At 58.0% G+C, this 15260-nt stretch overlaps 1 protein-coding gene across 4 annotated transcripts in view; it reads right to left on the bottom strand.

Moving 5' to 3' along the window:
- Nucleotides 1-15260, bottom strand: part of SBF1 (SET binding factor 1) — a 28161-nt gene that overhangs the window by 1178 nt on the left and 11723 nt on the right. The window contains exons 16-38 of one of the 4 annotated variants that reach the window (XM_060114040.1): nt 15036-15185; nt 14651-14719; nt 14417-14575; nt 14079-14344; nt 13821-13993; nt 13670-13743; nt 13400-13595; nt 13017-13144; nt 12214-12392; nt 11957-12093; nt 11640-11847; nt 11325-11521; nt 11073-11210; nt 8403-8480; nt 7978-8150; nt 7722-7901; nt 7112-7213; nt 6852-7037; nt 6656-6782; nt 6438-6568; nt 6138-6368; nt 608-715; nt 301-512 (exon numbers count right to left, since the gene is read on the bottom strand). In XM_060114040.1, coding sequence (XP_059970023.1) covers nt 301-512; nt 608-715; nt 6138-6368; nt 6438-6568; nt 6656-6782; nt 6852-7037; nt 7112-7213; nt 7722-7901; nt 7978-8150; nt 8403-8480; nt 11073-11210; nt 11325-11521; nt 11640-11847; nt 11957-12093; nt 12214-12392; nt 13017-13144; nt 13400-13595; nt 13670-13743; nt 13821-13993; nt 14079-14344; nt 14417-14575; nt 14651-14719; nt 15036-15185 — 3602 coding nt within the window. Of the gene's footprint in view, nt 1-300; nt 513-607; nt 716-6137; nt 6369-6437; nt 6569-6655; nt 6783-6851; nt 7038-7111; nt 7214-7721; nt 7902-7977; nt 8151-8402; nt 8481-11072; nt 11211-11324; nt 11522-11639; nt 11848-11956; nt 12094-12213; nt 12393-13016; nt 13145-13399; nt 13596-13669; nt 13744-13820; nt 13994-14078; nt 14576-14650; nt 14720-15035; nt 15186-15260 lie in introns of all 4 variants that reach the window. The other 3 variants (XM_060114039.1, XM_060114042.1, XM_060114041.1) reach the window with 3 other exon arrangements.

Below are 15260 nucleotides of genomic sequence, written 5' to 3'. Positions count from 1 at the left end.
CCACTCTCACAGGTATCCCATGGTCCCTGTCCCTCTCCTCCTCCGCAGCCACCGTGGCCTGGCTGTGGTCGCCAGTTCTATATCCCAAACCCCTTCCAAGCCCACCTGCTTCTCCCCAGCAACGGTCACAGCTTAGGCCACCATCATGGCCTCCCTGGCAAATCAGTCCACCTAAGTAACTAGAAGCTCCCCAAAGGCACCTGCCCCCCAACCATCTGAGAATTGCCTGGGACCCCAGTTGAGCCCCCCATCTCCTCAGCTCAGAGGTGTCCGTGGTGCAAGGAGAGCTGCTTCCCACACCTGTTCTCACTCTCAGCTGTCTGGAACTGGCTGTACAGGGTGCTGGTGCTGCGGCGGGCTGCCTGGCGGGAGCCGGACGCAGTTGAGCCGCTGCTCTGGTCGCTGTCCAGGCTGAGGCTCAGGGTGGAGCCCACGGGTCCCTCCTGCAGGTACACACCCAGCGAGCGGCGGTGGTGGGGCACACTGGACACCAACAGGGAGCTGGGGGTGCCCTGGGGGCAGGAGGATGGGCCCGTGTCAGGGGGGTGGCCTCCACCGCCTCCTGGCAGCAAGCCCACCCCAGCCCCCCACACCCACCCCTGCTCACACGTTCGTCTTGCCGGCCTTCAAGGCGCTGGGCAGCTTTCACCCGATCCCAGGCGTCCTTCCAACGCTCAGGGGGTCGGCCCAGCTCTGTCTCCAGCCGCTGCAGCTCCTGGAGGAGAATCAGTGAGAGATTACGCAGAAGAAACTATCCAAACTAGAACACGAAACGACGACAGGATGGAAGACATAGGAAAGGAGACAGGGAAAAAGATCTAACGACCGTGTAACTGTCGTCGGAGGAAGAGGAGGAGAATGCAAGGGGGAGGGATTGGGCAGAATCAGTATTTGGAGACAACAGTTGAAGAGACATCAAAAATATACTCAAGGGGCTTCCCTGCTGGCACAGTGGTTAAGAACCCGCCTGCCAGTGCAGGGGACACGGGTTCGAGCCCTGGTCCGGGAAGATCCCACATGCCGCGGAGAAACTAAGCCTGTGCACCGCAACTACTGAGCCTGCGCTCCAGAGCCCGCGAGGCACAACTACAGAGCCCGCGCGCCTAGAGCCCGTGCTCCGCAACAAGAGAAGCCACCGCAATGAGAAGCCCACGCACTGCGACGAAGAGTAGCCCCTGCTCGCCGCAACTAGAGAAAGCCTGTGCGCAGCAACAAAGACCCAACACAGCCCAAAATAAATAAATTTAATAAATTAAAAAAAATTATTAGACAAGCAGAACGGCAGAAAAATAAGCATCCTCAGGGGAAAAGTTAAAAGAAACAGATCCAGAAATGAACTAGACACTCAACTAGCATACAAGAAGTTCAAAACAGTTATAAATACATTTAAGATTTAAAGATGGACATAATGGTTGAGCAGATGGGGGGGAATCTCTACAGAAAAGAAAAACTATAAAGAAAAATGGAAACACTAGAGCTGAAAAATACAATATCTAAAGTGGAAAATTCATTAAACAGGTTTAAGAGCACATTAAACATAAGAAAGAAAAGAGCAGTAGAGTTGAAAACAATGTAATAGGAATCATAAAAATGAACTGCAGACAGGAAAGATGGGAGGAAAAAACCAAATACAGCCTCAGTGGCCTATCAGGCAAAAAAGTCCCAGAGGAAATGAGGGACAAGATCATGCAGAAAAACCTTTTTAAAGACATAATGGCCTAGGGACTTCCTTGGCGGTCCAGTGGTTGGGACTCTGCGTTTCCAACACAGGGGGCGCGGGTTCAATCCCTGGTCGGGGAACTACGATCCCGCATGCCGCGGGGCACAGACAAAAAAAATAGAAAGAAAGAATGGCCTAAAATGTACTAAGTTTGATTAAAACTATCATCCCATACATCTAAGAAGCTTAAAGGGAGAGGCCACAACAGTGAAAGGCCCGCGTACCACAAAAAAAAAAAAAAAAAAAAAAAGGTAAACTGCCAAGTACAAAAATCTGTCAACCTAACATTCTATATCCAAAGAAAACACCCTTTAAAAAATAAAGGCATAGATGCGGAGCAACTAAGCTTGTGCGCCACAACTACTGAGCCTATGCTCCTAGAGCCCACGAGCCACAACTACTGAAACCCGTGCACCTAGAGCCCACGCTCCACAGCAAGAGAAGCCACCGCAATGAGAAGCCCATGCACGGCATCAAAGAGTAGCCCCCGCTCACCGCAACTAAAGAAAGCCCGAGCGCAGCAATGAAGACCCAACGTGGCAATAAATAAATAAATAAATAAATAAATATTCCTTTAAAAAATAAAGGCATAGAAAGAGAAATTAAAGAAACAATCCCATTTACCATTGCATCATAAAGAATCAAATACCTAGGAATAAACCTAAGGCAGCAAAAGACCTGTACTCCAAAAACTATAAGATGCTGATGAACAAAACTAAAGATGACACAAACAGATGGAAAGATATACTGTGTTCTTGGATTGGAAGAATCAATACTGTTTAAATGACCACACTACCCAAGACAATCAACAGATTCAATGCAATTCCTATTAAATTACAAATGGCCTTTTTCACAGAACTAGAACAAAAAAAATTTAAATTTATATGGAAACACAAAAGACCCCAAATAGCCAAAACAATCTTGAGAAAGAACAGAGCTGGAGGAATCATGTGCCCTGATTTCAGAATATACTACAAAGCTACAGTAATCAAAACAGTGTGGTACTGGCACAAAAACAGACACAGATCAATAGAACAGGATAGAGAGCCCAGAAATAAACCCATGAACCTATGGTCAATTAAACTACAACAAAGGAGGCAAGAATATACAATGGAGAAAAAACAGCTTCTTCAGTAAGTGGTGCTACATGCTAAAGAATGAAATCAGAACATTCTCTAACACCATATACAAAAATAAACTCAAAATGGATTAAAGGGAATCCCCTGGCAGTCCAGTGCTTAGGACTCCACACTTCCACTGCAGGGGACACAGGTCTGATCCCTGATAAGGGAACTAAGATCCCACAAGCTGCATGGCACCACCAAAAAAAACAAAAGGATTAAAGATCTAAATGTAAGACCAGATACTATAAAACTCCCAGAGGGAAACATAGGCAGAACACTCTTTGACATAAAGCACAGCAATATTTTTTTGGATCCATCTCCTAGAGTAACAAATAATAACAAAAGTAAACAAATGGGACCTAATTAAACTTAAAAACTTTTGCACAGCAGAGGAAACCATAAACAAAATGAAAAGACAGCCTATGGACTGGGAGAAAATATTTGCAAACAATGCTATGGACAAGAGATTAATTTCCAAAATATACAAACAGCTCACACAGCTTAATATCAAAGAAACAAACAACCCAATCGAAAAATGAGAAGACCTAAATAGACATTTCTCCAAAGAAAACATACAGATGGCCAACAGGCACATGAAAAGATGCTCAATATACCTCACACCAGTGAGAAAGTCCATCATTAAGAAGTCTACAGGGGAGGGACTTCCCTGGTGGCAGTGTAAGAATCCGCCTGCCAACACAGAGGACAAGGGTTCGATCCCTGGCCCGGGAAGATCCCACATGCCACGGAGCAACTAAGCCCGTGCACCACAACTACTGAGCCTGCGCTCTAGAGCCCGTGAGCCACAACTACTGAAGCCCGCGCACCACAACTACTGAAGCCCACGCGCGTAGAGCCCATGCTCCGCAACGAGAAGCCACCGCAATGAGAAGCCCGTGCACACTAACAAAGAGTAGCCCCCGCTCGCTCCAACTAGAGAAAGCCCATGCACAGCAACAAAGACCCAATGCTGCCAAAAATAATAAATAAATAAATAAATAAACGTATATTAAAAAAATGTCTACAAATAATAAATGCTGAGAGGGAGTGGAGAAAAGGGAACCCTCCTACACTGCTGGTGGGAAGGTAAATTGGTGCAGCCACTATGGAAAACAGTATGGAGGTTCCTCAGAAAACTAAAAATAGAACTACCATATGACCCAGCAATTCCACTCCTGGGCATATATCCAGAAAACGCAAAATCTCTAATTCAAAAAGATACATGCACCCCCCCACAATGTTCAAGGCAGCAATATTCACAAAAGCCAAGACACAGAAGCAACAGATGAATGGATAAAGAAGATGTGGAATATTTATACAATGGAATACTACTCAGCCATAAAAAGAATGAAATAATGCCATGTGCAGCAACGTGGATGGACCTAGAGATTATCATACTAAGTAAGTCAGACAGAAAAAGACAAATATCATATGATATCACGTATGTGGAATCTAAAAATATGATATAAATGAACTTATTTACAATACAGAAATAGACTCAGAGACATAGAAAACAAACTTATGGGGGCTTCCCTCGTGGTCCAGTGGTTAAGAATCCGCCTTCCAATGCAGGGAGCGCAGGTTTGACCCCTGGTCAGGCAACTAAGCCCATGGGCCACAACTAAAGAACCCACATGCTCTGGATCCCATGTGCTCTGGAGCCCGTGCACCACAACTAGAGAGAAGCCAGTGGGCCACAACTAAGACCTGACGCAGCAAATAAATAAATAAATAAAAACTTACGGTTACCAAAGGGGATGGCGGGAGGGATAAATTAGGAGTTCAGGATGAACATAGACACACTACTGTATATAAAACAGATAATCAGCAAGGATCTACTGAATAGCACAGGGAACCCCAGTTAACATCTTGTAATAATCTATAATGGAAAAGACTCTATAAAAGGATATATATATATATCTGAGTCACTTCGCTATATACCTGAAACTAACACAACATTGTAAATTAACTATACAATAAGAACAGAAATGGTGAAAATAAAAAAAAAAGGAAGACATTTTCAGGTAAAAAAAAAAAGCTGAGAGAATTTGTCACTAGCAGATTTGGATTACAAGAAACATTAAAAGTTCTTCAAGCTAAAAGAAAATGATACAATACCAGATCTACACTGAGAATGAAAAATACTGGACACAGCAAATAGAAGCCTTTTTCCTTGTTTCCTAATTTTTTTAAAACAAAATTGACCATTTAAAACAACCATAATCCATGCTCTGTGCTGATGTCACAGGTAAAAGTAAAAGGGGTGATGACAAAGGCAGGACAGGAGTGGGCAGCTCCCGTGGGGGTGTGCAATTCAATCCCAGATGGGCTGGGACTGCAGTCACTGACAACCACTAAAAATAACACAAAGATACAGCTCAAAAGCCACACAAAGTAGATAACATGGAAAAGTAATACTCAACTGTCAGGAAAAATAACAAAAGGAAGAAAGCAGCAAAAAAAAAAAAAAAAGTCCAATGCAAGACAGAAACGGGTAAGAAGAGGACCTAACCACATGCTGAGTACCAACCAGAAACTCACCGTAACTGTAAAGACACAGACCAGTCAGAAGTGAAAGCACTACAGACAATATCACGCCACACAGACGCTGGCCTAGGGACACCGACTCCAAGACCACGAGTAGTACCAGAGAGGACGGTCCTCTGCTCTCTGTGCTTGTGGATCCCCTTCACCCACAAAACCATGACCCAGGCTCCCCCATACCCTGTGTGGCCAGTGCCTTCAGCCCGGGCCACTGCTGGATTGTCAAAACCTTTTCACCTGCTTGTTTACACCTCACCACCACCCTGAGAGGCAGGAATCTGCCTCCCCACTTTCCCCGCAAGGAAGCAGAAGCTCAGGATACTTAGATACCCCTCCAAAGGCACCCGGCCGAGGGGTGGGGAGGGGCATGCAAACCTTCCTGTGGTCCAGACCTGAGGCCCCGGGGGAGAGCTCCGGCCACTGGACAGCCACCCTCTATGCCATCCCAGCCTCCCCCCCAAACCCCAACCCCAAGGGGCTCTCTTCTCTCTTCCGGGGGCCCGTGTCCTATTGAATCCTGATTGCTAAGGCTAAGCAGACACGCCCACTAAGTCTGGCAGAGGGAGAGTGAGAGAAGCCTGAACGTCAACCCCAAGCTTCCAGGACCATCTCTCTCTGAAGGGGGCACCACCAGGCAGGAGGGAACCCAGCAGAGCACCATCCCCATCGGGGGGTGGGGGTCCGGGACAGGGCCACCGGACTGACGTGCGCTAGGACCCCCCTCTCCCCTTCTCAGGGGCCACACGCACCTCCAGCAGCTGGGAGATGGCGTCGGGCTGGGCTCGGGGGCAGCTGTCGTAGCAGGGCCACACCACCCGGCGCCTGCTCTGGGGGGCACTCCCATCGGGCCGCTCCTCCTCCGGGGGTTCGGGGGGCCCCTGCGCCAGCTCCCAGTCATAGGGGGGGCCCTCGGCCAGCGTCTCCTCGGTGTAGAAGTCCCACACCTTCAGGTTGGACACGTTGCTGTACGGCCGGAGGACCTGGGGGCGGGCCTGGCGTGAGCACCGGGGCGCGGAGGGGCCCCCCCGCCCTGACCAGGCCCCGCTCACCTCCGCGTCCTCGGGCGCGTACAGGTAGTTGTAGAACACCGGCGTCCTCTTGCTCAGCCGCTCCACATACTCCCACACCGAGCGGCAGGCTGGCTGGCCCCGGCGCTCCCCCTTCTCCTCATACAGCAGCCCTGCAGGGGGCAGCGCTGAGCCCGGCCCCACCCCGGCTGCTGACCGCGCCCCTGTAACCACCTTCACCGCCCCCGCCCCCACTGTACCCAGCTCGATGCGTTCGTAGTCCGAGTCCAGCAGGAAGGTCCGGAAGCGATGGGACGCGTGATGGTAGCCGAGGAACTTGAGGTAGAATGGGCTGAACTCGAACTCCATGGGGAATTGCAGGTGGACCTGTGGGGCGTCGGGAGTCAGCGGCCAGCGGTCAGCATGCACAGCCCCCCACCACAGCAGCCCGCTCACCTGGTGCACACAGTCCAGGAACTGCAGAAAGACTGGCGTGAAGCCACTACTTTGCCCGGCCAGGGTGTGGGCCCCGCGGTGGCTGAAGCGATGGCCAAAGGACAGCCACTCCTTCTCCACCAGCAGACGGAAGCCCTCCAGCGTGCGGTAGAAGGGGTCCGAGAGCAGCTGCACCAGGGACACCACCTGCCAGCAGCGCCGTGGGTCAGCAGGGCGTGGGGACCGGGCCCAACTCCCCCCCGACCCCAGCCACTGCGCACCTGAGTAGTGATGTCCCAGCCGTCCTCCAGGCTCACCAGGACAGAGGAGCCCGAGTCCAGGAGCTCCACCACCAGCACCGACACCTGCAGCAGCTTGTGGATCTGCAGTGACCCGCAGCCCCTCAGCACCTCCTAGAGCCCGTGGCCTAAGACTCCAGCACCCAGCCGGGCCCCCAGGACCCACACATCCACAGGAGCGGTGGCTGCGCAGGCCCACGCCAGGGGACACCCCGCGAGGCAGCACAGCCTGGATGGACCCAAAATGCTTCCTCCCACCCGGCCGCCCACCCACCCATCAGTGTCTTCTGGGCCTGAAGAGGCACCCCCCTCTCCTTGACGTGCGCAGCCACACCCTGACAGAGAGCAGAGGGCTACGACACAGCTGGGCCCTGGCCTCCCTCCCCTGTCCATGTACCACCACTGGGAAGTGGCCATCATCCCCGCCCGAAGCCCAACGCTATCAAAAGAGCAAGCCGAGACCCCGCCCACCCACAGCTGTAGGTAAGTGGGGGGCCCCAGCACCCAGGCGGGCACCAGACAGCCCCTGCCCATCGCATCCCCTCCCCCTGGATAGCCCTCCACCACGGTGGGGCAGGGGCAGTGGAGAGACCTGGATCAGCCACTCTGAGTCTTCCAGCGAGCACAGGAAGGAGGCTGAACCGGGCTCGGTGGCAGGATACCCAGGGACACACGCCTTCAGCAGCTTCTTGAAGCTGCCTTTCACCTGCCGTGTCTCGAACACCTCGATGGGCACCAGCTCCCACTGCTGCAGGGGATCTGGCCGTACACCCTGGAGGAAGCCGGCCGTGGTGAGACGCGCCCAGGCCCCGTGCCCCCACCTGGCCCCAGGACCCTGTCCCAGTCACCTTGAGCTGGGCTTTGTCTCCAATGATGTAGAGGGCTGCACGCTGGGGCCGGAGAAAGCCTGGGTCGGGAGGGGCCCCGTTGGCCTGGGGGGGACCCATGCCTGCTAGCCGGGTGCCTACGTCAGTGCTGAGCCCACCGCTGCGCCCGCCGGCCCGGACACTGCCCCATTTACCTGCACAGAGAAACCAGGTGAGCACCAAAGCAGGGCCAGGGCACCACTTACCTGGGGCAGAGCTCCCAGGGAGGGCAAGGGCGGGACTCGGGGCGTCAGGCTGTTAGTGCCCGGGGCTGTGGGGAGGGCTGGGTTATGCTGGTCACACGGGGCCGTTAGTGCCAGGTGTGGGGGACGTTAGTGCCCATGAGCAGTCACACGGGGCCATCAGTGCCAGGAGTAAGGAGCCAGCCTGCGCGGTCAGTACGGTACCTCGGGGCGCAGTCCGTCTGGAGGCCAAGGCCGCCATGGGGTTGGACAGCGTGGTGACCCTGGCTCTGGGGCTGGGCACTGGGGGCACAGCAGAGAGAAGGCTCAGGCCTGGCCCCAGGCCCGGGGGTACGCCCAGCAAGGGGGGAGCTGTGGCCCAAAGAGACTGGGTACAGGGCTGGGTCACCACCGAACCCCCCGGGGGCCCCAGAGACAGTGAGGATCAGCGCCAAGGTCCTCTGGGCCCCCAGGGCAAAGTAGGGAGCAGAGGCCCCGGTGGTGGGTAGGAAGGGTCAGGGGGCAGGCAGGCCCCTGGGCCGCCGCCTCTGCACCCGCAGCCCCGTGGACACTGCCTAAGCTGCTCATGACAACAGCCACCAAGCGGCCTCTGCCCAGCACACAGCAGCAGCAGGAGGTGCCCATGAGGCGCAGCCCGGAGAAGAGGAGGCCCAGCCTGGGAGCTCCCAGCCTGGAACCTCGGAGGGTGGTTCAGTCCAGGACACAGGCAGGACCAAGCCCCAGCACAGAGCCACCTGTGAGGACCAGGCCCGAGGCTTAACGGACTGGGACGGCCCAGCTGGGAGGCACAGAAGCCCGCAGGGGGAGGCCTCTGGATGCCAAAGCCTGCACGTGGCTCTGAGCCAGGCCCACTCGCCTCTAAAGAGAGGGCACAGGGCACCAGAGGCCAGCACTGCGCCAGCCCACTACGCTGCAGGCCGAAGCATGGTCACCCACAGTGAGGACAGTGTGTCCTCGTGACACAGTCTGGACCGGAACCGGTGTACGGCTGAGGTGAGCCGAGACCCTGTATGCCCCCAGACAATGAGGGGGAAGGCCCGTGCCCAGAACTCGGGGGACACCAAGAAGCAGCACCAGTGGGCTGTGGGGACAGTCAGAGATGCCCAAGCAACACCAGGGAAGACACAGGCACTAGGAGACGAAAGATCCTGTGGGGAGGGTGCTGCCTGCAGGGGCCACTCAGAACCTCTGAGGGGGCAGAAGGCAGGAAGACAGTGTAACCGTGAAACATACTTAATGATGGACTCTGATGTTTGGAAAACTAAAAGCCACTCAAACTAGAGAGCGGTATTCCCAGTAGAGGACCAAGAGGAGTAAGGCCTGTGCCGCTTCAGAAGGTGGCACCGAGTCCAGCGCTTCCTAGGGCAGCATCCCCATTAACTACCGTGAGGACAGCCTGGCCACCCTGTTCCCAGCCCCCTTGGCCCCAGTGCCCAGCAAGTGGTAACAACAGCTACAGACGGAGCACTGAACTACAGGCGGCACGGGAACTGGGGGGCTGGTGTGCGCCAGCAGCAGCGGAGGTGCCTGCGGTTGGGGTGCTCCCCAGGCCTCACTTGGGAGGGGTGAAGGCCCTCCAGCTACAGGAACAAGTGGCGGCTGCACCAGGAGGCCCTGTGCCATGGGCAGGAGCAGCCTGGGCCAGCGTGGGGGCAGCTGGCCATGGGGATGGCTGCAGACTCGGGTGGTGAGCTCACAGGACTCAGGGAAGGCAGAGAGGGAAGAATCAAGGACAATGGCCGGGCTTCTGGAAGGCTCAGCCCCACAGGTGGTCTGCTAGCCCCCAAGCCCACCTGAGAGCTAGAGCAATGCATCTGGGAGCCAGTGCATCTGGAACCTAGAGCAGCAGCAGAGAAAAACGCAGACAAGTGTGAGGGGAGGGAGGGAATCAGGAAGGCCTGAGCGACAAGTGACCCCTGGTGTGATGTCTGCATAAGCCAGGGTGGGGGAAGGGTCTCACAGAGAGAAGTGACCCTCGTGTGACATTTGCCGACTCTGCACACACAACCGCCAGGATGGCTTCAGGTGTGTACAGATCCCTGGTAGACACTGTCACCACATCTGCTGAGGTACAGGCAGGGGTTGGCTCAGGCCAGCATCTGGGCAATGGTCAGGCCCAGTGCGGGCAGCCTCCCAGCCCTCATGCCTCCAGCGGGGTGATGAGACCTCCAAGCACGGACTGAGAGGCAGCTCGCTGATCGCCAACATGAGGACCAACATGGGCTAGATGGCAGCTTCGAGGAGGCCCAGCAGCTTTCAGGAGGGCCAAGAGGATGAACCAGAAGGGACCAGAAGATCAGTGAGGGAGGGTCCAGGAGGGGAGATGGGGGGAGACAGAGGCAGGTAGGGGAGAGGCTGTCACGGGCGGGAGATGGGGGAGATGCGGGGGCAGGATGGGGTCAGGTGGAGGGTAAGCGGGGTGCAGAAGCGATTGCCTTGGAGCAAGACCCTGGGGTGAGGCTGCCCATCCTGACATAAACCCTCCCCTGCCTGCACGCCCTGGGGCCCTCCTGGGTGTCTTCTGTCTAAAACCCTCTCCCAGCGCCAGGCATCCACATGGCTCACCCTGCCACAGCAGGGTCCCCGCCTGTCACCCCAGGAGACCAGACCACCGCTTGTGGACTGCATGCTCTTCTAAGGGTCGCCCTGCACCAGTACCCCGACAGCAAGGGGTAGGGCCCAGGATGGCCCCTGGGCACACGCCCCGAATTCCGGGGCCTGCTGCCTCCGTTGTAAACCCCCAGAGGAGTGGTCAGAGCTGGGCCTCAGGACACTCACCTGCTCCCGCACCCCAAACACTCTGCCCCCTTGTTGGCCTGCTCTCCATAAATGCCATCACAAACCCCCAGGTCCTCCGGCCCCGAGCACCCTCACCGTGACTGCCCATATGGGCCGAGGAGAAGCCGCTGAGGGTGTTGCGACCGGACGCATCAGCATAGCGCGGCATGGAGCTGACCACGGCCTGCAGGTACTTCTCCTGCTCCAGGCTGCTGGAGTCAGCCTGGGACTGGCCTGCGGGAGGAAGTGGAGCTGGGGGCGGGGCGCCGGGGGCGGGGCGCCAGGGGCGGAGGGCCGGGGGCGGGGCGCCGGGGGCGGGGCGGGCTGTAGCGTGAGCAGGGAGCCTACCCGGAGAAGGCGCGTTCTGGGCCTTGAAGAGGCCGACGACCCCCTTGCCGTGCAGACCCCCTGAGCGCAGCAGCACGGCCTTGGAGCGCCCGCTGCGCCAACAGACCACCGGGAAGCGGTTCTGGCGGTAGCAGCGGGAAACGCGCTGCAGGGCGTTGTCCTGGACGCTCTGGGGGACGATTAGCAGCCCCGGGTAGCTGCGAGGAGGTGGACATGAGGGGAAAAGCAGGCCAAAGGCACTCTGGACCCACAGCCAGGCACCCCTGGGCCTTCGGCCTCCTGGAGGCCCCCAAACCTGCCGCACTCACTGCTCACCTGCGGCAGATGGCATACATGCGGTTGACCGGGGAGATCCGGAAGGGCTCGGATTTCGCGCGGCTCAGGCTGCTGCTCAGGGTGCCCAGCCCCAGGCGCTGGTAGTCCCGGCAGCACGCCCGCTCCACCAGGCTACTCATGGTCATGCGGTCCGAGGGCTTCAGGGCCAAGGAAGGGGTCAGCGTGCTGGGCTCCAGCTCCTCTGACACTGGGGCAGGCCAGGCACACGGGGGTCATTACCCACAGGCTGCCCGGGTCCCTTACCCCTCCACATGAGGGTCTTCACCCAGACCGCCCATGGCCCCCCACACCCCCACCTGAGATCTCGTCCTCCTGGTCCTCAGGGGATGGCCGGCCCCGGTGCTCCCAGCTGGGGGGGTTGTACTTCTTCCGAGTGACGTACTGCCGCCCGATGGTCCTCTTAGCGTTCTTCATCAAGTTCCGGGACAGGGTCCTGGGGGGGCGCGAGGAGTCCAGTTGCAGGGTCAGCAGAGGTGAGGAGATGGACAAGGGGACACACACACAGTAGTTCTGCGAAGGGAAGGTGTTCTGACCTTGGGGCCCAGCTCCCTACCTGAAGGAAGGACCCTTGTCCTTGGTGGCACGGGGCGGCCGGCCGGGTGTGTGGGCAGAACCCAGGGTGAGTGCAAAGGTGCCCCTGATATCTGGCGGGTACCGCAGCTTGTGCAGCTGCTTGCGGAAGAGCTCAGCGCTGTCAGACCCCACCTCCTCGTCAAAGACCATCTTCAGCAGCTGTGTCAGACATGAGGCCCTCAGAGGCTGGGAGGCCCGTGGGCCTGAGCCCCGGCCACAAAGGCGGACAGGCCTACGGGACGCCCCGTGCTGCACCACTGCAACTCGGCTGTTTCTAACAGGATGGACGGGTGAGGGCCCTGGGACCAGACGGCCCTGAGAAAGGCGGCTAGGTCTACCGTGGGACCATGAAGGGCCAGTCTCGCCTCTCCATCCGGTGATGGACACGTCCTCAAGGAGCGCCCCAGGGACAGAGGGTTAGCGGAGGGCCTGCTCCCCAGACTGCACGTAGCCGGAGACTCAGGAACCCAGTCTTTGTGTTTCATCTAATCTGTGTAGGTTTCAGCTGGGCTGGGCTCATGCAGCACGCTCCAGACATGGTCTCTAGGGTTCGGGCCTTGCAAGGGAAACGGGAGAGCCCTAAAGACTGGCACACGGCGCAGGCAGAGGACACCAAGCTAAGGCACAGCGACTTCCCCGTAAACTCAGGAATCACAAAGGGCTCAGTGCTGGCTCAACACCCGCTCATGAGAACAAGACTAGGGCTCAGATGCTGCATCCTGGAGAGGGCCGCGACTCAGGGGCCCACAGACCCCACCCAACACAGCCCACACCCCAGCCGACCTGGAAGGTGCAGGAGCGCAGCTGCAGCCCGTCTGGCAGGTACTGGTCACTGGGGGTCTGGATATTGATGCGCTCCTCCTTGGTCAGCGCAGCCACCGGGAAGGAGCGGACCACCACCTGTTCCCCCACTTATAACAAGCCGGGTGCAGAGTCAGGGGGATGGGAGGGGTCAAGGGTCACAGAGTCTCAGGGTCCCAGAGCTATGGGGTAGACCAGGAGGGTGGGGAGGAAAGACAACAGCCTATCTCCCACAGAGACCCTAAATCCCTGAGAAAGGGAGAGGGAGAGGCAGAAGAAGTCCCACTAGCCCGAAGACCTGGGGGGGGGGGGGTGTGCGGGGGGAGGGGCAGGGGGAGCGGGGGCAGAGGGGTCCAAAGGCTCACCCAGGGGGTCGGTGGGCATCCCCGTGAAGATGACCCGGTACGTGGTGAGGAAGACAGCACCCTCAGCCGGGAGCAGTGCGGGGCCGCCCCTGCTACCCCCGGCACCCTCCTCACGCCCATCCGGCAGGAGGTAGACACGCAGGCCGTCCAGCACACACTCCTCACCGGGCAGCAGGCGTGGCCGAAGCAGTTTGGGCTGTTTGGGGACAGGAGCAGTGCCTCAGAACATAGCCCAGTCCTGGTGCCTGCCACCCCCCGGCTCCTACTCACCTTCTGGATGGGGGGCAGCCTCTTGCTCTCTCTCTGCACAGCCTCCAGGGTCTCGATGTGCATCTGGACGATGTCTGGGGGACAGCAGTTCTCATGCCCTGGCCTGCACCCACCCATCCAAGGGGAGTGTTTCCAGGCCCAGACCCCATACCTGGCACCATGACATGCAGCCCCTTGAGGTGGTCGCTGGTGACCCCACTCTCTGTGCAGACCTTGTCCACAAAGCGGTTGATGAAGCGGACCACGGCCCCGGGCACGTCACAGGTCTCTGCGTCCTCGAAGCCGCTCTCTGTGTCATAGCTCTCTGCCACACTGCCTGCCATGCTGGGCCGGGGAGGGGCACAGTGGGCACAGGCCACCCAACCCAAGGCCTGTACTGCTCAGGTCCTGCCCCCAGGCCACAGCCCACCTGTTGGTAACCAGGCTGTTGCTGGCGCTCTCCAGGTCGCCCAGCCCCGCGCGCTCCCGGAGCAGCCGGCTCTTGCTGCTGTCCAGGGGCAGGAGCAGGTAGCTCATGCGGTTGGCGTAGTGGATGGCCTGGCTGAACACAGTGCTCTCCTCCTTCTGCACCAGCTCCTGCTGCTTCTCGCGGCTCAGGGTGGGCCACAGGCGCCTCTGCTCAGAGGCCACGTCCAGGGCAGAGCGCTCGTCCTCCTGTGTGGGTGCCTCCCCGGCCTGCCACAGGGGCCGCGTGTGAGCCAGAGCCAGGCCAGCCCCATCCCGCAGGCCCAGGGGGTCCCCACGCACCTGGGAGGGGTCTCGGTCCTCAGCAGGCTCCAGGTAGAGGGCCCGGATGTGGGTCTGCACATCCCCGTAGAACATGGCCTCCCAGAACTGCGGCGTGCTCCACACTACGTGCTCCTGCACGCAGCTGTACGCAAACTGCGTCACCCCTGGGCTCAGCTTCTGCAGAAGCCAAGAGGGAGTCAGCGGGTGAAGCCGGGAGGAGGTTGGGGAGACTCTGTCTACCCCAGCACTCACCCGGCAGAAGGCAGTGACCAGGGGCAGCAGAGCAGCTGCGATGCCGTGCTCATCCAGGGAGGTGCAGTCCTGCGGTAGGGCCGGGGGCGTCGGATCCCGGCCCCATGCCATTCTCACCCCCACCAGCACCGCCAACAGAGCAGCACCTCCCGTCAGTCCCTGAACCGTCTGCACCAGCTCCCCAGGGCTGCTCGGAGGTTGAGGGCAGGAGGCCCCTGCACCAGCCTCCCACAAGGATTCTCCCAACGCCACCCTCACCGGCAGACCAGGGTCTCCCCAGTTGTCGGCACCACCAGAAGATGCACCCTTATGGGTAGGCCGGGGAAACCCTGCCCGGCCCCACCCTGTGGCCACAGAGCCAGCAGGGTGTGAGGCCCGGCCTCACCTGCAGACAGCAGTTCATCATGCGGACCACGAAGTCGAACTGCTGGTGGTCAAGGACCGCCCGGTTCTGCTGCACGTGCAGGTGCAGCTCCTGGGCAAGGCAGCGGCGGGCCGCACGCCCCTTCAGGGCCCTCAGCACAGCTGGAAGCAGCTGCGGACGGGGAAACAAGGGGATGAGAGCACGAGCCTATGTGGACCCAACCGTGCCCTGATGCACAGGGAAGGC

This window comes from Mesoplodon densirostris, chromosome 11 (genome assembly GCF_025265405.1).
Source record: "Mesoplodon densirostris isolate mMesDen1 chromosome 11, mMesDen1 primary haplotype, whole genome shotgun sequence".
Lineage (NCBI taxonomy): Eukaryota > Metazoa > Chordata > Mammalia > Artiodactyla > Ziphiidae > Mesoplodon > Mesoplodon densirostris.
Note: the sequence above shows the minus strand (reverse complement) of the source record. Positions and strands in the feature narration are given on the sequence as shown.